At 39.3% G+C, this 24,153-nt stretch overlaps 1 protein-coding gene across 1 annotated transcript in view; it reads right to left on the bottom strand.

The window, feature by feature from the left end:
- NUP107 (nucleoporin 107) overlaps nt 1–23,348 on the bottom strand; it is a 26,930-nt gene extending 3,582 nt beyond the window's left edge. Inside the window, exons 1-25 of the mRNA XM_021385125.1 lie at nt 23,220–23,348; nt 21,941–22,026; nt 20,488–20,577; nt 19,578–19,693; nt 16,496–16,622; nt 15,887–15,990; nt 15,203–15,330; nt 14,828–14,876; nt 13,551–13,622; nt 12,959–13,047; nt 11,998–12,076; nt 11,212–11,325; nt 10,170–10,260; nt 8,759–8,835; nt 8,280–8,339; nt 7,006–7,151; nt 6,837–6,885; nt 5,732–5,801; nt 5,156–5,274; nt 2,976–3,014; nt 2,492–2,642; nt 1,976–2,082; nt 898–1,000; nt 502–662; nt 118–243 (exon numbers count right to left, since the gene is read on the bottom strand). Of these exons, the coding sequence (XP_021240800.1) occupies nt 118–243; nt 502–662; nt 898–1,000; nt 1,976–2,082; nt 2,492–2,642; nt 2,976–3,014; nt 5,156–5,274; nt 5,732–5,801; nt 6,837–6,885; nt 7,006–7,151; nt 8,280–8,339; nt 8,759–8,835; nt 10,170–10,260; nt 11,212–11,325; nt 11,998–12,076; nt 12,959–13,047; nt 13,551–13,622; nt 14,828–14,876; nt 15,203–15,330; nt 15,887–15,990; nt 16,496–16,622; nt 19,578–19,693; nt 20,488–20,577; nt 21,941–22,026; nt 23,220–23,227 (2,361 nt within the window). The 5' untranslated portion in view covers nt 23,228–23,348. The remainder of the gene's footprint in view (nt 1–117; nt 244–501; nt 663–897; nt 1,001–1,975; nt 2,083–2,491; nt 2,643–2,975; nt 3,015–5,155; nt 5,275–5,731; nt 5,802–6,836; nt 6,886–7,005; nt 7,152–8,279; nt 8,340–8,758; nt 8,836–10,169; nt 10,261–11,211; nt 11,326–11,997; nt 12,077–12,958; nt 13,048–13,550; nt 13,623–14,827; nt 14,877–15,202; nt 15,331–15,886; nt 15,991–16,495; nt 16,623–19,577; nt 19,694–20,487; nt 20,578–21,940; nt 22,027–23,219) is intronic.

Below are 24,153 nucleotides of genomic sequence, written 5' to 3'. Positions count from 1 at the left end.
GTAAACCGTTGACAAGTTCTTAAGCAAAATGAATGAGCAGACTTCTTAGCTTCACTAAGACCGTCTCCTAAGCAAGAACATAAATGTTTACAGTAAATAACTTGAACTTTTGCCTACCTCGTACTTTTTCTCCTTATGTTCATGGGCCACTTTTTCAGTGAAACTTGCTTGTGGCAACAAAGGTGGCTTCTGTGGAGCTGAGTTCATGTGTTGAAACCATTTATTGAAGATCTCATGGGCTTCCTGCATTGCATTGGAAACAATGTTTGGACGTTTTTTACTCATTTATAAGAACATCATTAAACGCACAAAAGCCAAATGTTAACTTTGAGTATAGAAAGGAGCTCACTACTTTGTAAGCTTTCACGAACAGCATATCCAGGAATCAGAAGTTAAATCAAACAGGCAAAGCTTAAAATGTCACCACCAAGGCAAAGCCATCGTTACTTATATTACCACTATTATATTACTAACTTGGAATACAGTTTATTTGACACTCACCAAATACGCCCGTATACATAAATGTTCTCTTATAGCGTTGTCATCTTCAGCTGGAAGAGAGGCTTCTATTCCCTGCTCTTCCCATTGGTTATATATTTCTGCTATAGAGTCTTGAGGAATCTTCACAAACACATCTTTTGCAGCTTCATGCTTCTTGGATGCTATAAGAATGTGAGCTGAGTATCAGCAGCTTTGTAATTTCCATACTTTCCCTACACAAACTGACAAACTGTATCACAGTTAAGTCACTATAAGGAAGAGGCATTGTACAATGCTCTCTCTATTACCCATGCCTTTTAGCAGACAAGATGCAAAGCCAGACTGAACGTACTGTCGAGAGTCAAAGAGAACAAAACCAGCATTTAGAAAGACTACAGTATTTGTGAAGTTGAATACCCAAGAACTTCCTCATGATAGCATTGCTTTGCTTGAGTGCTTCTGCCCTCTGTGCAGGATCAAATACGAGCCAGTCAATTACATCTATTTTCAGCCGATCTGCCTGTAAAAGCCAACGTATTTATTAGAGTCACTAACAGTTAAAACATACGGCTGGCATTAAATATAATAAATCTGCTCAAAGAAATACACAGGTTTCCAGAGATCTTTGGACAGTCTTACAACATGCTAATAAGAATCACTTTATTCACACCTTTTGTATCAAAAGCTTAGGAAACAATCTCTACAATCTAGATTCATCCAAAAATCCATTTCTGAATATCTCCAAGATGTTCAGACCCATGGGTAAGCATCAGATCTCAGGAACTTCTACGGATTACCAAGCATAAAATCTTTAGTATGAATGCACTGTGTAAACATGGTTTATGGAACCCTTGCTATAAACTTTAGGGTTACACTCGGCCTGGGACCAGTTTTCCAACTGTTGCACTGGGTAAGCTACTTATTTAACTCAGAGAGGGCAAGAGTTGAAATCTTTAAAGGAAACAGCAAAAAAATTCCTACAGGTTTACAAACTATCAGGGCTTTCCAAACACCACTCTGGAAATAGAACACTAGCTGTTAATAGTACCTCACTGTCACTTAAGCATTGAATTGGATCCAGCTGACATTCAGTGGTGATGACAAGGAGCCAGTCAGTACAGACTATGTAGTAGCTGGAATATTGTTTGAACATATAATGAGGTACATCTGAGATCCAAAGTATTAATCCTCATAATACTCTACTCTCAGCTACAACTATTTTGTCACAGTTATTTCACAGGCTTCACCTCCACTTACTGCTCTCACAGGGACCTGCTACTAGTGACACAACTCAAGCCCAGAAGATCAAAGAGAAACAGAAGTTAAGAATTCATGCAATTAATCTCTTCACTTGGCAACACGAAAAGTGTGTTTCACTCACAGGCTCTCTCAAGGCAATTTCCACCACTGTTTCAAGGGAAATATGGAACACATCTGGTGAAGGACGCTACGCTTGACTGCAGATTGGAATATCTACCTAACAAAGCATACTCACCTCCGTCGTGCCCGTGTCTAACATATGGTCATGGTGACTGAAATCCCCCGCGTCCTTCTTGCGGATGTTCTCAACCACAGTTTTTGTTATGGCTGCAACATCCAGACCTAGGTGAAAAGAGAATTACACAACGGGGATCAGAAATTCAAACTTGCCACTGAACGAATTCCAGACTCTGGCTGCGGATCTTACTTCTTACTACCAGTAATTGTTACTGGGCTGGTCACACTCTCACTGCCACACTATATTATAGGCTTTTGAGATACATAATTTATTGCAGGTATTTGAGATGAATGAAATCCGAGATAACAGAAAATGCCAAACAGTCTGTGCTGGGGAGCTGCATACAGATACGTTTGCCAAACTTCAGAGCACATATTTAAGACAGGCAGTTAGCGTTTAATTTCTGGTACAGTTCGGATATGGTCCACAACAGAAGTGATATTTAGCTTACTTTAGAAATAGAACTGCCGTTCCAGGTTGCGGGTAGAAAACATAATATACAGCATATCTCACCTGCTTCTTTTGCTAATTCAAGACAGTGGTGGCGCTGATCGCTTTCCGTAACGTCTTCTAGAAACAGAGCGTACTGGGCAACTGCTAGCTCTGGGGGCAGGTGGCTGACATAAAAAGCTATTAAATCTGTGTGCTTCTCTGATACCATCCGCTGAAGAACAGAAAGTAAATATTGAAAAAAACCAAGCTATATTCCTCTATGTACCTATCTAAGTTATGAATATTAAATAATGTGTAACCCAAATTCCTGAGTGTTTCTTTTTCTCCCCTCGTATAGAAAACTCCACTTACTTCTCAGCTTCTAAACAAGGGTCAATAATCTCTTATGTAAGCATTTCTGATGGAAACGCTGTATACTCGGCAAGCTTCCATGTATCTACTAAGAGAGCACTAACTCTTTGCACTCCGTAACCTTTACTCTCTTTTTCTTCCTCCTTTATGTCTAAACTGTCAGAGAAAACAAAATATGGATGCGAAAGCTTACCTGAATGTAGGTCTTTAGGACTTCAACAGAAACTTCCTCCTTATTGCAAACAAACAGAAATTCAATTTTAAGTGACAACATATAGCAAAAAACTGACCACCAATAAAAAAAACCAGAAAACAACCCCCAAACACCAGGAAACACTTTACCACTTTTACACAGACAGAATTATTTGCTTATCTTATCTGCTTATTACACATTGAAACAGGCTCAGCAGGAAGATCTCTTTCTCTTAGAGCGTGATTAAAAAATTCACCTTCTGATTCAAAGATCTTGTGTACCAAAGATTTTATTTTTCAGCAAGTGGATAATACAGCCTTCAATTTAACTGGAAAGTTACTTTTTTTCCCCTTTTTTTATTATCTTCCCATCTTACCATATTGTTTCTATTAATAAATCCAATGTCAGGAGAATAGATGAGTATTGCTATGCGCTATACGCACTGCTGTTTTACAGAAAATTCTGAACTTTCTATATATGGGGGGGTGATGGTGAGAGACTGCACAGCACTTGGCTCATCCTTTATAGCCTACGCTAAGCAACAAAGCCAAAGACAGCCTGAGCAATGGAGACAGCTTTAGCTAAGAGTCAAGCGTTGATTACTGAAGAGCTGTCATTGTAGTTTGATACAGTTATCTTGTGTCTGTGCAGATTTATGTTTATGCAAGAACAAATTAGTGTGATATCCCTCATCAAAGGTTTTAAAAAAATTAAAGAAACATCCACTGAAGCGTATTTAGAATTCCTCTTCAGCCCACAAGATGGCTTTCTCTTGTTGCAGCTAACAGACAGCTAAAAAATCTAAAGCCATTGGGTTGTCAGGTGCTGCAATAAAGCAGTTCTAATTCACAAAATAAAGCAAAGTGCCAGCCTGCCTTACATTTAATGGAAACGTATATTACTGCTGCTGACTCCAGTGCTATTAGTTCATAAACCTACTGTATTCAGTCATAGTCTGTAAGCTGGAAAATGCTAAAACCATGCAAACTGAATTTCGTCAAATTCTCATTATCACCCCTGAGTAATGCAAAGCACTGCAACATTCAATAAGAACAAGCTTGCCTTACTTTTGTCTCAGCACTTTGATGCAAACAGTACCTAAGATTTCTCTGTTTTCTCTACAAGCAAGAATACTAAAAGCACGTATAAAGTACATCAGAGATTTTCATCTAAGCATATATATGAACTGTACTCAAAACATCAAATAAGGAACATCAGATCAGCTTGCACAACTGTTTCTTCCTTCTGTGCTCTACTGAACTGATTGAGTATTCTTCCAACAAAATTCACCTACTCCAACCCTAATTCACTTTACAAAATATTGTAGAGGTAATAATAATCAATTATTCATCGTCCCACAGTTGGATTAATGTAGGAAATTGCACCTTTTTCGTTCCCTCCATTAAACATGCTAACAACTAGTTGTACTGTATGGTTGCTTAAAGATCTAGTCTATTGAATTTTGATTCTGGCTAAAAAAGTATATAGCTAAATGATAGCTAACTTCAAAACATATTTTGACAAGGGAACGAAGCAATGAATTGACATTAAAAATACCCAACACAATAACTGAAAGCTGTGTTGGAAATCAGCTAGAGAACACATACATTTGTCTTTTACCAAAATAGAAACTTAGTTGACATGTATGCTTCTAAATTTTAAAGTAGTAGAAAAGTAGAGGTTTAATTATTTATGATTGCCTCAGAAAAGAGTAATTGCAGCTCTGCGGCCCATTGGTATATTTAGCACAAAGTGGCTAAGTAGCTAGTAAGCTATATGTGGTACGTATTTGTAGAAAACACAATGGTTTTAGCTAGTACCAAAAGGAGCTAACTGCATCGAGCAAAAGCATTGATGAGCTCCCAAGAAATACCAAGAAATACAATTCCCAGGGTCAGGTTATCTCGACTGCCATATGTAAATCTGGCCTTGAATTTTGAGTCGGGTCCTTTGCCAACATGGGCTTCTAAATAAAATCTATCATCCTCAAAAAACATTTTTAAGCCAATGCTCTTTTTTAATGTTGCCTTTAGGATCCAAGATCAACAAACACACTACAAGCAGGTAGCTCCTCATCAGCCCGGCAGTAATTTACCATTACTGTACATAGTTTAAGTATATTTAAATACATTCATTCCTAATTCACAGAGTGGACACTGCTATGAGAACTTAACACTTACCTTAGTTTGCAGGCCCAAAGTGCGGAAAAACAGAATCAGATGTGTCATGAAACGAAGGAGGTGCCCCGGCAGCACACTTCTGTCTTTGGAAAGCCATCTGTTGAATTCTTCCATCAGACCTGTAGCCACCAACCAGATGTCCCTATTAGTCATACCCCAGGAAAAACACCTAAGAAATATTTCAAAGCTATACAGCTATTCAACTAATCCAAGTGAGCCTTAAAAGCACAATAAAACAGAATGGCAACAGTTTGGGAAATATCTATCTGCTTGGCTTGAATATCTGCTGTGTGCATTTTGTCACGTCTTAGAAAAAGTTGCAGCAATATTCTCACATATATTCTGAATCATTTCCATGATTTCGTGACTTCCTTGAAAACTATTTTGTAGGTCAAGCTGCAGAAATTCCCTGTAGTCCCTGATTAAAGAATCAGCTTTGCTTTAAGATTCTATGATTCTAAGATGGAGTTTGCCTACTCTGCATTTCTAAAATCCATTCACACAGAAGTTTCTGGAAAGATCACTAGGAATAACGCAGTCAGTTGACATTTAAAAGTCACTTAGAGAAACGCTCACCATCCACATCTCCCAGTATAATGAATTTCTGAATCACATGGTAGTGTTCTTGGTTCTCCTCTATAACTCTCTAGGGAGGGAAACAAAGTTCAAACCGTGAATAAAATCTTATAGAATAACATGTTAAAAAAAGAAAAAAAAAAAAGCAAAGTTATAAATAAAGCAAAGGTTTCTTAGAGGGAAAAAAAGAAGTTATCTTATTTCAAAGGGTATTCTGAATAAAAAAAGAAAGAAAATGCACCTGCCATCTCCATGTCAAATTACAAGAATATTGACAAATTGAAAGAGCTAGAATACAGATCAGTAAAGTTAATGCTTTCACAAAAGAGATCCAAGAATAAGGGCTTCTTGCTTTGAAGAATAAATAACAGTGTATCAGAATAGAGTCTACAAAGTCATAAAAGCTGCAACATTTTCTACAAATCCTTAAAGAAAAAGCCTATTGAACTTACCTGAAGACATTTTTTTCTGTAGAGAACCTAATGCATGAAATACAATCCAAATGCACCTGTGAAACTGGTGCGTGGTGAGAATAGCACCAGAAAGGCCATAGCAGCTGAGTGCATCTGGCTGGCTGCTTCCATCTGGAAGCCCTTTCAACATTATTTGACTCCACCAAATATAGTTTCGATTTAATCTTTACAAAAAATTAACATATAAGTTATACATTCCATCTTAAATGAAATACTCCGTGTTAAGGACAAACACAGTATACTAAAAAAATAGATCCTTTTCAATTTTGAAAGACCTGTTCTGAAATATATATGTAAATCTCCTACAAAGAAAACCACAAGCAATCAATCTTCACACATTTTATCAGAGTGTTAAAAATGTGATTTACATTGTCTGCTTTGCACGTCTGACAGCAATTTGTGGCCCACTGTTTCTTTAGCACATTCAATTAGTTTGGCAGATAGGAAACAAGACAAAACCTGTTCCTTCTTCGTCATTAAAAGGTGGCAGAAAAATCCGTTTGAATTAAGTACACATTACAGGGACAGAAAACCAGTCACTGTACATGTGTTTCATTAAGTAGTGGAGAAGCACAAACTATTGTGTAAGCAAAAATAGCAAACAGTGAGGAGAAACTGATAGTAACATATACCTTTTTGTCTGTTGCCTGAAGTTCTTCAAAAACTTTTTCTGAAGTCCAGCTTTAAAGGAGGAGAGAGAAGGTTGAAAAAACAAAACAAAACAAACCACAAACATTACCTTGAATATTGTGAAAGGATCCTTTGTTGAGTGTAGGAACATAATTGCTACCTAAAACTTACTTGGTTTCTAAATAATCTCTAGGGAGCTCTTCCATCTCCTCTGCAGTTACTACTGATGTTCGTATTTCCTGCTCCACAAGAGTATCCACCATGACCCTGAAGTACGCCCAAACGGTGTCCTCCCAGGTATCGCAGACTGGAAGAAGCTAGGGATTTTATAAAACAGAACAGAGCAAAAACCGTCAGAGCTGGAGAACCACCTGAATCCAAACACATCAACTGTAATTTAGGAACAGATTTTTTGCTGTCATAGCAGACTAGAAACCATCTCGACCGGCAACCTTTCCTTCACTAATGCACGATAAAAACAAAAATCCTTTCACTAAAACAGTGGTCTAGTTCCTCGATTGTTTGAAATGAAAAGTAGTCAAAATAAATACTCCTTTTACGTCCTTTAACTGGTGGCATCACTGTGACACCATTCCCACCCTTGTGTAGCAGATCAGAAAACGAATCCAGATGAAAACCATCCACTTCTCTGCTGGGTCATTTTCCAGCAGGGCCACCTTCCCTTACTGGTTTATGTCATGGTTACACAAGTCGCAGTGGAATAATGAACGGTGAAGGATAGAAGGAAGGGCTTTGTGGCAGTGTCACCTTGGAAGTGTTTGAACTGTCTCACTTTATCCATATGCTAAGAACATATGGACAAATGTACATATAAAAATTCTCGTCGTACCTCTAAAATTGATAACAGGAATTTTGAGAAAAAAAAAAACAATTTGAGAGATCACTGAGCAAGGGAGCCCAGATAATGCTGTTACACATAGAACAATGACTTGTGCTAAAACTTTATGTCCAATTCTTCTCTGAAACTTACTAGGCTCTTTCAGCAGTGAAGCCCTGGGACAAGTTCCAGATACAACACTGCACTTCAGGAAACACTTCTCTCTTGTAGCAATTTTAAAATTACTGAAGTTACTGAAAATATTTAATTTCATTAAACGTCTCTTTGCCAAAAGAAGGTAAAACATTTTCTGCTCTGTACTTCTGTATAGTTTTACAATGCCTTCTTCTGTAAAAGAGCTGATTTTAAACTTCAATGACTAAAAAACTGTAAAAATGCACTATCAACCTTCCTTTGATTTTGTGAATCATTTTTACTTCTAACACATCATTCCAAGATGGGGAGGGGAAGGAGGCGTCAAGCTCCTTAAGCAGGAGATTTCCACCGATTTAACAGCAAGTAAACTTTCATGACATTGTAATTATCACATATAAGAAAGAAAATGGACAACTGTTGAACACCACTTACTTTAGGAGGCCTGACGTACCTGCTTGAGGTTTCCACTGAGCGCTGCATAGATTGCTCTCTCGTATCTGTTAAACTGCTCCTAAAATAAACAGTTGAAGAATTACGTGCGAGTCAAAAAGCGCCTACGCTTCCTGATGGGTTTAAATTCTATTAGAGACTAATCCATTGCAAAATGGTCCATGTATTTAAAAAGAAAAGTTGGAAAACACTTTTTTTTTTCCTTTCCTGTTCAACTGAGTTGAGACGAAAGCCAGCGTCAGCTGCTTCACTTTCAACCAAATAAAAATGACATTTCCAAAGTCTTAAAAATTGATGCTGATTAAGCAGATTTCTTACTACAAGAAAAATATATTATTTCAGAAGTCCTCTTAGAAACATGAACTGCAAATCCCATAAGCAGCAAACCATAAGAGTAGGTTTACTTAAAATCACGTTATCGAGTTCAAAGAAGATCAACATTATATATACATTATATATACATTATATATATTACCTTACCTCCTCAGCCATACGCCAACAACATATTTTCCAAATGCACCTGTATGGATTCCCTTCAACAGGCTCTATCTCTTTTCCTATGTGCAAAGGATAATAATAAAAGCTATTAAAAAAAAGAAAACAGTAACAAGATAAAAGTCTATTTTCTGTTATTAACCCTATTTCAATCCCTTTGAAACTCTTTCCAATGCTTATCAATGATTATCAACTGACTGGACTGCAGGGTAGCTCTTCTGGTAAGTCTGGTAAATGCACATCTTAAAGTGACAGTGATTTAAGCATTTAGTTGCAATTTAGCCTTGATAAAAAAAAAGTTTTGGCCGCAGCATAGACACGCTATTTACACTTAGAAAACACAAAGTTAGGGAATTTTTATATTTTAAGGACTATAAGCATCTAATAAATGCTACTGCTTCAGTGCTGCCAATCTGCATGCCTCCGCCTGACAGCGTGCATCACAGGAAGAAAGCCAACAGCGTAACAGCAGGCTAGGGAGGCGACACTCCAAACAATGCTAAGACACCAGTGAATTGTACAGATAAAAATAATGGGATATCAGGATTTGAAAAGTAGTAAAGCAGTATGTCTTCCAGCCTCAGGTGTGCCCAGCACTCAGAACTGTTCATAAATCCTTTGCTAAATCCAGCAGTGTCCAAACACTATAAATGCGTGTATTTTTCCGCCACTTACCTTTACTGAACTCTTTAGTCCTATTATATCTTTCGAAAGCTAGATAGAACGTTTTTTAGTTCATAAGCAACAAAATGTTTGCTACATGGCTTAATGACTTTAAACTGGAATGGCTTTATGACTTTAAACTGGAATGGCTTTAAACTGGAAGAGGGAAGATTTAGACTAGATATCAGAAAGAAATTCTTTACTATGAGGGTGGTGAGACACTGGGACAGGTTGCCCAGAGAGGCTGTGAGTGCCCCTTCCCTGGAGGCATTCAAGGCCAAGCTGGATGGGGCTTCGAGCAACCTGGTCTAGAGGGAGGTGTCCTTGCCTATAGCAAGGGGGTTGGAACTAAATGATCTGAAAGGACCCTTTCAACCCAAACCAATCTATGATTCTAGATGTCAGAAGGTCCTCTCATACTGAGAAAACACGTACTGAGACATGAATGGTGATGATGAAGATCTATACAGAATTCCTAGACATCTGTTTTCCTAGCTATTATGCTTGTTTTTCAAAAAGAAAGTGACTTTACCACGTTACGTGGATTCAGTGAACTTACACCTTCTACTAAATCCATTTCATACATGTTGTTATATGTGATCAACAGACACAGTAAAAATATTTTAGGTACAAGAAAGGCCCTTAAGATTAAAAGAGCGAGCTATTTCTCTTTGCTAAAGAGAGAGACCTCTGCTTATTTTTACATGTCTCAAACGCAGATGCAAGTAGATACCTCCATTTATGTTGGGATCGTGATACAATTTCCATCCTTCCAAAGTTGCAGCTCTCCAGGCCTGACCACATCGTTTGCATAAGCGTTGTGCCTGAAAAATAATAGATTTTCTCAGCAATGAACTTCAAGGGAAAAAAATGTTAACATTATCAAAGTCGTTAATTTGTGTAGAGATTGTACCAGGCAAAAAAAAAGCACACAAAGAATCTTAAACTCAAAATAACGGAAGGATTTCAAAGTAAATAAATTGTAATCACTGTGTTTTTCATTAAATGTTTTAGTTTTTATCAATACTTATTGCAGTATGAAAAATACGTTACGGTCCCACCTCTACTAGCTTAAACAGCTGTTATATGTCCTTCTGATAAGCTTGAATGATCATCTTGTTGCTTAGATCCCTTAACCATCTCTTCACCCACTTTTCTAATTGACACTGCTTTCCAAACCCCTGGTGCACTGCTAAAAATAACCCAAAAAGTAACATACTAACCATGACCCTCCCTCAACTCCATTCAAATCACATAGCCACGGGGACATTAGAGGAGCAGAGCAAGCAAAGGTTGCGTAATTTAATGCTACTTCTAAGGAAAGCATACATATAATCTCTCTCTAGTTACAATTGCAAGCATGTTCCACTCCAAAATACTAATTTAAAAGGAAGTTTGTAAGATAATCTACTAATTATTAGACATAAAAGTAGTAAATTCTTTGAAAAAAATCTCACGTGCTTGGCAGTATTTTGTATAAAATCACTGCGGTAAAGGAAAAAAAAATTACATTATCAAACAACCAAAATGAACGCACAACTTTTTCCATAACGTCTGCTCTACACCTGAAGTTACTTAACTAAAGGCAAGACTTTTTCCACCACTAGTTCAGGAGTCCATCGCTATCAGTACTGACAGTTGATTGAAAATTAAATCCCTACAAGCCAGAATTAAACAGCCGTTCTACTACACAGCTTGTCATTAGCTTTAATAGTAAGATTTTAAACAAGTTAAACTAGTTAACCGAGATGATTCTTTAACTTCCTGTGGTTTACCTCATCTGTCATCCCTGCTCTGATAAGAGTGAAGAGATACTTCAGTAACCTCGCATCATCTTCTCGATCCAAATCATCAAGTGGCAGTTTCTGTCTTATGGGAGCATCTGGATCCTGCAAGGAAAAAAAGGCACCATCCATTCACATAATGCGTATCTCCCTCGCCCAATGATTTCCTGTCCTGTTATAAAATTTAGAGTCACATTTTCATATTGACACAACATGTTATGCAGCCCACATAACATCCAGCATGATACTTCCCTGTCTTTCCCATTTCATTTATTCCTCTTCTGTTGCTGTTTCTATGAAAGGGAGACAATGCAGTCTCTTTATTTACTCCATCACCATGTTTTTGCCTCAAACCTCTCATCTTCCAGCTCTTCTCACCTTCAAAAATCCTCTCCCCTTCTGCCTATCAACCTACCCGACTGCCCATCCTTCTCCAGCTTCTCAGAAGCCTTTTCACAGCAGCTGCACTTGCTTCTATTTAATCCAAATATATCAAAATCTGGTAATTTTAATCATTATATTAATCATCCTGCAACTTCCAACTTCAGCACTCACTAACATCCTCTCATCAGCTACCTCCTTACTGCTTCACAATTTCTGTACTGATTTTCCAACTTAACGCCTTGTGATTTTTAGATAGTACAACAATTTATAGATAGCACAAAATCACTTCGTTCCACCAATCTTTAGAAAACAGCACATACGCTCCGTGTAAACCATTTTGAATGGTTTTGATGCCCATTTTGAAATCAAGTCTTATATTTAAATAACACTTACCAACTCTGTTACCAGAGCTCGAGAACTTCCAATGTACGTACTTAACTGTCGCTGCTTCAGGATATGTAGGGTATTCTCCCTGGGAGCAGTGAAATGTTTTTGAGAGAAAGAAAGGATTTCTAGCAAACATTTTAATAAGGCATGAAAATGAAAAAGTATTTCTGGCTAAGTGGAAGAGGGTTACAGGAAAGACATACTTGGTTTGGTTTGTGTATCAATAAACTGTGTTATCGTTGAGAAAATGTAAAAATTTATTAGAAGTACAACACTAGAATCAATTCACATGGCTTCCATTTCTTTCAAAACCATCCATTATTTCAATGTATTTGAACTATTAATCAATTTCTGTGTGAATAAAAATTCCCAGTAGCATTCAGCATTGTCAGTCTTGGACAGAAATTCAACTTAGGATGAACACGATTCCAGAAGCCTGTATTCACCTGGCTTTAAAACAATGCTTATAATAGGAACTAGAATCAAAAGAAGGCCTTGCTCTTTCCTGCCTTAAAATCCTTCACTGATAATAAAGATGACAACAATGACTTCTGGTGAAGGATCAGTGACAAAAAGTAATGACATGAACTTCAAGAGGCAAAAGTTTAAGCCAGACAAAGAACTGAGCACAGAAGAGAAACGCATGAGAAGAGTTTTATCCAGGCTGATCAGCAGGTGACCATCCCTTACTGTGTCTTTTTATGAAAAAATAAACTGCCATCCTTGTAAAACTAAATTTAATTGTTTTGACAGCTTCCCTGTCATCCTCTCCTCCCAAAAGTAGTACCCGACTTTTGAGAAGACATACCTGAGCTGAGGAGAAGCTCACTTCTTACATCTAAGAATTTAAGGAAAAATGAATGAACGGACCAACTTTTTAGGTGACTCCGGACTGATTCTGTGCCTAGATCTGTGAATCTTACACTTGAAGGAAGCACGGATACAATCAAAGAAAGTCCAAACTCACCAATATACAGATTTTGCATAGAACTCAATATTATCAGAGAAGTCCCCAATTTCATCCTTGGCAATGCTCTCTAGCCAATCTACCACCAACTGGAATGAAATTTAATAGCTTTTTTAGAACAAACACACAATAAATAACATTCTGTCTTTCTCTCATCTCTGAATCTACTTGTTATCTCCACAGTAATCCAAGGTGTACATATCCTAGGACAAATTCACTTTCATTTTAAGTACCCAGCTTGAAGGTTGTTTTGGCACTTGATATATATCTCACTAGATGCTGCAGTTACTACTGTGCTATTTAATAGTTCCTTAATCAGCAACAACAGTTTCAGATGACCCAAATTAGAACAGTTCTCAGCCTTCCATGCTCTCCGGCCTAGCCTGAAATATTTCTGATCTTTAGAAATCAAAGAGCAATATTTGTGCACATACAGAAAATAACATGCTTAGATGAATATAGATAACTACTAGAAACAGCTTAATAAAATGCACAGAGCTCTTATTTTTTAAAGCTGATATAACATTAGTGTCATAAACATTTAAGTGTTTACTCATCTATTCCCATTCTCACCATAAAAATGTTGTCATACCTGGCTTTGTCGAACAAGCGCATCTTTCTGAAACAAGTTGTCTACATTCATCTTTTCACTGGCATTTAAAACCTATTTAAGAAAAAGTTTATCATTACTTCACGGAAAAGAAAACTTACCACAAAATCATGAATACCAAACTGAACACACATTAACTTACAAATCTGCGATAAGTTCAGCATGCTCCCCTCCCCTGTCCCTTTTCAGAAACAGATGACACCACGCATTTGTTTTATGTGCATGATCTACTTTCTGTCACACTAAAATCTGTAGAAGCGAGGCCGATAATATCATTCAAATGCATGGCCACAGAAAGGTTTTACACAGTAGGTCCACCAATTCCACTGACCGCTCTCATCTTAATACAATTCCAGTTCATTACATGTCAAAAAGCCCAGACATTTTCCCAGAGTTCATATGAACACTAAACGTGAACAAGTGGAAAACAAAACAAAACACGCATCCCAAAACCCTGATCCTTCGTTCTGCTCTCCTGCATTAAGTTAGCCTTCTTACAACAAAAGCAGAAGCGTTTTTCTAAACAAGACAGATAGGAAGAGACATTTTTTGGCACAGCAGAATTTAATTTAAAAGAACTGACAACTTAGCAATGGGACTCATAGAGGAAGCTATTTCATGATTGAGAAAAAAGCAACTACAATCATAAATTTCACAAAGGCAGAGTCACTTTACTTATTGTTTTGTCTTCCTAAGCATATTCTGGCAGCAAAGGCTGGAAGCGCTGTATTGACATAGACAAGACGACTACAGCTGAAACAAGAACACTCCAAAAATTTGATTTTTCTCTTGAGATAAATTGGAATCAGGATTGCAAAGCACCAGACAGCTTGAGACCACGTGCTCTTCTAGGCAAAGCAAAATTATCTCTGCCCTAGGGAACACTGTCACTATGGATGTAACTTTTAAAAATAAATATATAGTTATTTCCGGTGGATTTTCCAAGGGCATGAGGAATACTTAACGAAATAAAACAAAATACACTTAATACAAATGTTTAAACTAGAATTTTCAATTTGGAATTGAATCTAGTGTTAAATTCACTTTTCACAATATGTAGAATAATTTAGTGTTTATCTTGATAGTAATTAAATTTATCTTGATAGTAATTAAATCAATCTCTTCTTTGTTTACTTTATTTTACCTTTGAATTTTGAGTGGCTGCAATATTGGGATTATAAGAAAAATGAAATGCAAGAATTTAGCTTTAATGCATACCCCTTAAAAACAGTAATAGTATTTTTCTCCCTCAAACTTACTGTGATTTCAAACGCGGATTCATCTTCCAGTGCAGACTGTATTCTGTCTCTAGAAATAAAAGTGTAAAACCTCAGAGACTGAAATAAAGCTGAAACAATTCAGGAGAATGCATAATATAAGCAAAAGTGCTTAAAAACACCTTTTCAAGCGTTCTATAAAAATACTAGAAGTTAAGAAAGTAGCAACAGGACTGTTAACAACTTTCAGCTTCCATAAATAGATAATAGACAGGCATCACTCTCAGCAGTTAGTTCCGTAAACAAATAAAAAATAGGTTATTTAATTCCTTTACTCTGTACTTGTTATGCTATGTGCAATACATCTAAGGAGGTTAGCGCAGCGTGAAGAAGCAACGGGCTTGTCAAAGAAATTACCTATAAAGCGAGGACAACAGTCTCCACGTTACCATCTCCTGCTTGAGAAGCCACAAGACACTGGCGGTTTTTGAAAACTTCTGCTGTCCAGGAGTTGCTCTGTAAACTATCTTCCCCAGTATATTCACCTGAAGTAAACAAGCACATGCATAGCCAATACTACCCATCATTTTCATTTTTTCAATCCCCACTGATAATGAACCAACCAACGGTCGATTATTTAAAAAAAAAAAACAGACTTCTTAAATTTGATGTTGAGAGCTCTACCGCCAGTTTGTTGGGAATGCAGCGGAAAGCTCTTAAACCACCACAGTGAAATGATTTTATTTATTTATAGCTGGAGAAATAAGTACTTTTTAAATCAGCTCACTATCGCTGACAAAAAAAATCTATAGATCTGCTCATGCTTGACGCTTGCAGTGGAATGGCAGACAGATGATATTTCTAGCATTTAGTAAGCTGCACAATAGGCTTTCCTGTGCCAAAGTAGTGCATGAGCAAAGAGAGACGCTCTTCAATGACAGTGTTCATGGCTCCTAAGACTGCAACCAGCTGAAAGATCTAAAGTATCTATGCTAAGCACTGTGACTTTCTCAGGCACAGAAAAGCAGCAATATAACTTACAGAAGGGACGGTAAATTAAAATAAATAATAAGAAAAAAACCATCCAAGCAAACTGTTTACCTGATTATTACATATACTTTCATACTCATCCACAAGATCGAAAATGGTAGTTGACGTATGTTTCAGGAAGGAATGCAGAAAATCTGAGTACATGCTCATAGTAGCTAGAAGACACAGAAGAAGAAGAAAGCCATATAAGACATGACATGGTTAAAAATCCCAACACTAGGAAAAAAAAAATCATTCTGATGCCAAGGTATCTCATCAATAAGAAATGTTAGCAAAGATAACGATGATATGAACTGTTTATGCCACATAAAGTCAGAAGAATTTACCAGCTAAGATAATAAGATACATAGAAGCTATGAGGTAAGTAAAAGAATTATTAAACATTTGCTGTAAATCTGTCTTCCGAGTTTTAAAGACAAACTTGTTTGTATCTCTCTATAAAGCTCATTCAATTTGTGCATTACATCACCACAGCCCCTCATTTGTGTCATCAGGTTCCACAGAAAACAAACTGGCAAAGCTCCAATAACTGGAAAAGTTAACTTTCTGAACTCTTTAAACTAGACTGTTTCTGGCACAGAAATATCTGAGCGAGAAGATACAGGAAAACAAGAACATATATATGGGTTCAATTGCAACGAAAACCTCAGCTCATCTCACCAGCTTCCCCAGGATCATCCTCACGCAACAGTACAGCGCTCATGGTGACATCTTCTGTCATGTCTAGATTTGTAAACATTCCTGTCTGCTGAGGTGAGAGCATTGCTGTCCAGTTACTTTCATCCAACTAAAAGCATAAAAATATAAAGAAAATCAACAGCAAACTCAGACTGCTACAAGGTTAGCTCCAAGTTTTTTTCATTCTATATGAATGGTACAAACAGAGCATCTCTAAAAATAAACAGCGAAATAACTGTCTTTAAATAAGGTACAACTATACTTTAACAAACTGCTCTCAAAAGATTAAAGTTTTAATCTGGAAAAAAGGAAATTCTCTTTTCTTTTTTCAGGAAATAACTAGTATACACACTAATCTAATCAGACCTTGCCTTTTTAAATTCCTATGTACCATCTTCACCTTAAAACAAATACGTAACTCCATCCTTTCATAGACTATTATGTTAAACATTTTATTAACTTGGAATTTTGTTGACTAAGCCGTAAAGCAGCTGCAAATCATTAAACAAAATAGATAAAATTTGAATCAGAACCATTTATTTCAGTCTCTCAGTCTTCCTGGTGAATTGCTCAAAACATTGACTGAATGAAGCAATACATCTTTAAAGAGAAAATGCAAGAATATTAAAGTGGGAAACAAGGCAAAGCCGTACTTTCTTGGGAGTATTTTAAGGGAAGCCTATCTGACAGAAGGCAGCAAAATGGCCAAAAGAGAAGGCAGACTACACATACACTGCACAAACAGGACAGCTTCCTACATATGTTTTCATGACAGGAATGGTTTTCTCAGCAGCAATTAATGCCGTACCAAGACCCAGAGATATGACAATGGTCGATTATTTTTCCTGGCCATTAAAATGCCCCCATCTAGACCACAAAGAACAGGGAACCAGACAACATTGCTGTAAGTCCCTTAAGGACATCCAAAAACTGTGGGCATATATGTGTTGCTCTTCCCCTTGTGCCCCAGTTTCTACCATAGTGTTTCGCCTGTCTGATTTCTCTCTGCCAATTTGTCCTCTATCCAGCCAGAACAGAATCACAGAATTGCTCAGGTGGGAAAAGATCTTAAAGATCAGCAAGTCTAACCGCAAGTATGCTACAGCACTCTGAAATGTTCAGACCATTGAGTAATATAACAAGAAACTCTGTTCCAGAAAAATTATATCAGCTCCCTGTGGAAAATACAGAAGAGTCTGACAAGTGCTGTAATCTACCAGCAAGTGCATTTCCGCAAGACATAATTATAAGTCCTTTTTCCATCAACCTCCTGTGAAAGCTTTAGTCTAGTCCCAAAATTCCTCCTGCTAAGCTACACCGGATTCCAGTCAGAGCACTAAATGCTAACCTAAAATGAACTCCACTCACAAAATGCTATTTACAGAATATCAAGAGGCTCTGAATCAGAGGAAGAGTTCTACTGCTAAGAACTTTATTGATGCTGATCAAGAGTCAATAGGATCCAGAGCCTTACAACTCAAAGAAATGGGCTGCAACAAGCTATAGAAACAACCAAATGGTAGAATGAATTAAAACTCACATATAGAAAAACACATTGTTTTGAGTCAATTTAAAAATAAACAGATAAAACACTTTAGACTTATCTACTGACGACTTTTCTAATCATTGTTTTACCAAAGATGTTACTGTAGAAGATAATTGAAGTCATCTGAAAAGTAATCAGAAAAGCTTGCTCTTTGAAGTTCAAACATTAACATGCGAATAAAACCTAATACTGAAGAGCATTAAAATAAGAAAAATTCTCGAAGTTCAATTTGCTGACAGAACAATCATCTCTGAAGAATCAGTAAACAAGCGAAGTCAAGATTTTTGCAGTCACAAGCTGATGCTTTAAGGACTAACAACATATACGGTGTATTTAAAAAGGTCTTAAAACTCTCTTCATTCCTCACTGTATCACCTCAAAGAACACCACAGTAGAATCACAGAACCACCATGGTTGGAAAAGACCTACAAGATCATCCAGTCCAACCATCCACCTACCACCAATAACCCCACTAAACCATGTCTCTCAACGCTATATCTAAACGTTTCTTGAACACCTCCAGGGATGGTGACTCAACCACCTCCCTGGGCAGCCCATTCCAGCGCCTGACCACTCTTTCACAAAAGTAGTATTTCCTCATGTCCAGCCTAAATCTTCCCTGGCGCATGAAGCTTGAGCCCATTCCCCCTCGTCCTATCATGAGTTACACAAGAGAAGAGGCTGACCCCCAGCTCACTACAACCTCCCTTCAGGTAGTTGTAGAGAGTGATAAGGTCTCTCCTGAGCCTCCTCTTCTCCAGACTGAACAATCCCAGCTTCCTCAGCCGCTCCTCATAAGGCCTGTGCTCCAGATCCCTCACCAGCTTCGTCGCCCTCCTCTGAACACGCTCCAGGCCCTCAATGCCTTTCTTGCAGTGAGGGGCCCAAAACTGGACACAGTACTCGAGGTGAAGCCTCACCAGGGCTGAGTACAGAGGGACATTGACTTCCTTGCTCCTGCTAGCAACACTATTTCTGATACAAGCCAGGATGCCATTGGCCTTCTTGGCCACCTGGACACACTGCTGGCTCATGCTCAGCCCAGCATCGACCAATACCCTCAGGTCCGTTTCCTCCACACAACCTTCCAGCCACTCTGCCCCAAGCCTGTAGCGTTGTTTGGGGTTGTTGCGGCCAAAGTGCAGGACCTGGCACTCAGTCTTGTTGAACCCCATCCCACTGTCTTCAGCCCAGAGATCCAGCCTGTCCAGATCCCTCTGTAGGGCCTTGCTACCCCCAGGCAGATCAACACTTCTGCCAACTTGGTGTCATCTGCAAATTTCCTGAGGGTGCACTCAATACCCTCATCTAGGTCATCAATAAAGATATTGAAGAGATAAAGATATTGAAGAGCAAGAAACAACAGTAGTAGCAAACTGCAAAAGAAGTAGTAATAACAGTAAACTTGCTCCACCTGCAGTTTGTCCGTGGCATAAACTACACAGAGACATAGTAAACTTGTAGCTTACTTGAAGTTTCACCGGGGCTAAAGGGAAAAACGTGCTCTAACTGCCTTACCATTGACTGATTGCCGAGCAGTCCAGAAGTCTGCAGGATCAGAGGAGATCTCCCTGCTGCTCCCAGGATGGTAGATGTGTCTGTGTGCTTCAGAGAGCTTCGAGATAGTGCAGTAACTGGAAGACAGAAAGCCTTCTTTGAAAACAGTCTTTGAGACCACTATGCTCTATCAAGGAACTCTTGAAAGCAATCTGGTGATGGAGACTGAAGTCTTTATGAAATCCTACTCAGTCATGCAACAGACAAACTGACTAGACAGAGAAATAATTTGCTTCTGTCCGTCACTATTTTCTTTCCATCAGAAAACTTGAAAACCACAAATGCCAATTAGAAAACAAATACGAGTCTTAGACCTGAGTATTTTGAAGTAATGAGGTTAATTATGAATTATGGAACTTAATAGTCTACACATCTAGTTATGCTAGGGCTATATAAGCACGACTAAGTTTGAAGCATTCTCAAACACTAACCTTCCAAGCAGAGCACATGTAAACCCAAAGACAAAGTGCACCTACTGTCATTTCAGTTCCATTGGGAATCACAGAATAGTTTGGTTGGAAGAGACCATAAAGACCACACAGTTTTCCAACTCCCTGCTGTAGGCAGGGCTGCCATCTACTAGATTAGGCTGCCCCAGGCCCCATCCAACCTGGCCTTGAACGTCTCCAGGGATGGAGTATCCAGACTTCCCTGGGCAACCGATCCCAGAGCCTCACCACCCACTGAGTAAAGAATTTCTTTTAATGTCAATTCCAAATCTCCCTCTTTTAGTTTAGAATTGTGGCCTCCTGTGGATGTACACCAATAGCTCCACATCCTCCTTGTGCTGGAGGCCCCAGAGCTGAAGCAGTCTGTTTATAAGCATATAATTCCTTTTAACTATATAATAAAAAAACAAAATAAGTCTTACATGGCTGGCGAAACAACGAACTGGGAGTTCGGGGAATCATCTGGCCTCTGGGTGTCATACTTCCAATACTGTCATCCAGGGATGTAAGAACTGATTGATTAATAAGTTAAGAAACACTCTTTAGCTCTACCCAAAATGACTATGACAGCTTGGAAAGGAAGACCATTTTAGTGGGACTCAAGTTAATAAGAATGACATCTTCCAGACTAAAGTAGAAAGTCCCATTCAATCATCCTGAATCACATCATGAAGTGTTTCAGCAAAAGGTTAAAAGCTGGATGGCCGGAAGGGACACACCAAAATAGGGTTCAGAAACATCAGCATGACAGATATGGGATGTCCCAGTCCCCATAATTGCTTGGATCAAAGAGAATACTTTGTTCCATGAGGTCCTGCTACATCCAGCATAAACCATAACAATTAAATCTAAGACTGAATGCATTAACAAAGGCATTTTCTCTCCATTCCATGACGCTGATGACATTAACTAAAAGCCAACAGAGTCCAGCACTCTAGGCATGGCTTACCAAGGAAATGTTGGCGTAAAAGTTTCAAGTGCCCCACTTTATATCAGCCTCCAGGTACACTGCGATACCGAACAATATGATCAGGGCCAATATTCTGGTTGCAAGAAACTCCCCCCCAAAAAACAATGGCAAAAAAAATGCCACCAAACTAAAATGGAAGGATGAGCTTATGAGCTTATGTACTGGATGCCTTTACTATCATAATCAGAAAACGACCATTATATTAGGCGCCAGTTTATGAAATGTTTCTTCTTAATGTATGTAACTAGGGAGAAGAAGTTCTGTGGAAATCTAATCTTACGTACAAGCATTTCTCTTGCTGTCATTACGTGTGGGAAGCTATGGTGCCCTGAATAAATACACCTTGCTGACACAAAACATACACAAAAGATCACAAAAACAAAAACATATTATTTTAACAGAGATGAAAACCCAGGGATGGAGTTAGCTATGGCTCACATAGTTCTCTAGGCTGTCATCAACCTGACTTCATAAGCCCACGAAAAACATCACACTACAGAAAGAATGAGCGCAACACAACATCTCTCCCATCAGAATGGTCCACAGCTGAGAAAAATCAATCTAGATATAGTCAAGAATTGACTACACAGTCATTTTGATAATCTCTTACTTTCCCTGAAGTCCAGTGAACAATCCATTCCAAGATATAGCTACAGCAGCATTGATGTGGTTTGTGATTTATGAAAACAACAGAGGGAAAAAGGAGGGGAAAGAGAATTTCCATTCAGAAGAAATACTATTCTGTGACAAAGCAAGTCAATGCACCTCTTGGCTTATTCCTAAGTTTTCCTGTAAAGGCCAAGTAATGCGCTGTGCTGCTGAAAAAAGCAGAAATACAAGGACATCATGAATACAGCAAGCAACAATTGAACAGAAGATAAAAAGCCTCTGCAGAAGAAGGATACTGGAAACTCTTTTCTGAGAGCTTTGTTTCCGGCCAGGCTTGGCCATTTCTGTATTGTGGGGTGACAGCACATCTCCAAAACTGTTTCTAGAAAACAGAAACACAGACACAGAGTAAGCAAAGGCATCCAAGCAGAACATGCAACATTACAATGTTACTCTCTCTAGCTAATCCTTTCTTTCAAATACTAGTAACTTCATAGCAGTGACTTAAAATCCCAGTCAAAAAGATTCTTAATATATAACATTCTTAAGTAGTGATACCTGAATCACAGGTCTAAATGTCTAAACTATTCATCAGCAACCATTACAAACAAACCCAACCAACTGACAGAGGAATTTTATGCAGTGTTTATTGTGCTGGAGAAAGAGAAAATCAGAAGAATCACAGAACCACAGGGGTTGGAAGCGACCTCAAGAGATCATGGAGTCCAATCCCTCTGATAAAGCAAATATCCTACAATAGGTTGCACAAGTAGGCGTCCAGCTGGGTCCTGAATATCTCCACAGAGATATTCAAAAGAGACTCCGCAGTCTCTCTGGGCAGCCTGTTCCAGCAATCCGTCACTTTCACTATAAAGAAGTTCTTCTGCACATTAGTATGGAACTTCCTATGTTCACATTTTTGGGCATTGCTCCTTGTCCTATCGTTATGCACCACTGAGAAGAACCTGGCCTCATCCACACGCCTCCCACCTCCACCCCCCTTTATGCATTTATAAACATTAATCAGATCCCCTCTCAGTCTTCTTTTCCCCAAGCTGAACAGAGGAAAAAAACATGCAAGGAAAAAAAACAACACTATAATCTAAATCTTAGATAAACACAACGTAATACTATTCTGCTGTACTTTATGAGATTCTCACGGGTCCACCTCTTTAGCCTGCCCAGGTTCTTCTGGATGGCATCTAGTATTACTTAGCATCCCAGGAACGGGAGTTTTCCAAGAAAAAAAGCTACCACGGAGATGCAAACCCCAGTGAGGAGCCGTCGGGAATCCTCAGTGAACGGTTGTAGCATCACCGCGTTCCGCCCCGCCCCACCAGCCCGAGCAGTGCCGCTGCTAGGGACGAGGTCAGCTCACCGCCACCGGGGCGGCCTCGTCCTGCGCACGGCCCGGGAAGAGGCAGCGGAGGAGACGGCGTTCGCCGAGGGGAGGCCTCAGCCGCCCTCACGGCCCCGGCTGCCCGACAGGGCGGCGGGCTCCGCCACCCTCAACCCGCCGGGTGCCGGTGCTGCGGAGAACAGCCCGGAGCCCTCGGCCGCGCCGCCGCTACTCACCTGTCCATGGCGGCTCGGCCCCACTCGAGCGTTCCCGCCTCCGCCGGCGCCGGCCCTCGGCACGGAAGCAGAGGCCGCACTTCCGGCCGTGTGCGCTGGGGCCGCACTGCGGCTGCGCGCTGAGCCGGGCTGAGGGCGGCGGGCGGGGACTGCGGCTGTGGGGAGTGTGCTCAGCCCGTCCCCGGGCAGCGGAGACTCGGGTGGGTGAGGAAACTTGAAGAAAAGAACCCCTAAGACTGAAGTCGTCCCTCTATCATATATAACTTGTGAAAAGGTTGTTGTGAGGCAACAACCTCTGTGACAGCAGGAAAGACCTAGGAGTAGCACGAACTGCAACGTTACATATTTAACACGTTTTAGTTCTTCGCGCTTTCTCACAAAACGGGTAACGTCACTGTACTGCGGTGGGAGGTTCGAAGTAACGCTCAAATTAATATCTGAATCAATTCTCTGGCACCAGCTCAAACTCTGGGACTGGTCCATTTCCAGGGCAGAAAGCTGAAAGCAAATGAGAGGTGAGGAAAAGAGAAATTGCTCCCCCCGCAGTGCTGCCTCCATTCAAAGTACGGGCATGAAAACTAAGCAAAAGAAATAAAGCTGAAGAGAAACTAAGAAGGCTTCCAAGAAGCAGAATATGCATTTTTAGCGTGATATAAAGGGCTTCAAATTTAAATTACAAGATGGATTTCTAAACTGCCATTAAGTTTGCATCAACACTGATCCTGACCGCAGCCACACTGTCATAATCTTAACAGTTTATTAGAGGACAGTAGAGTTCCACACTGACAGGCTGGGTGAGCAACTAGACACCATCAGTTAGCACCACTGCCACAAACAGGTCATCCCTAGGGAACATGCTGCTCCCCACTAGCTGCATAGAAAGTTCATGGGGTTACAGGAGGTCCTGGACTAAAGATCAGGGTGTGCTAGATTA

Source organism: Numida meleagris, chromosome 1 (genome assembly GCF_002078875.1).
Source record: "Numida meleagris isolate 19003 breed g44 Domestic line chromosome 1, NumMel1.0, whole genome shotgun sequence".
Taxonomy (NCBI): Eukaryota; Metazoa; Chordata; class Aves; order Galliformes; family Numididae; genus Numida; species Numida meleagris.
Note: the sequence above shows the minus strand (reverse complement) of the source record. Positions and strands in the feature narration are given on the sequence as shown.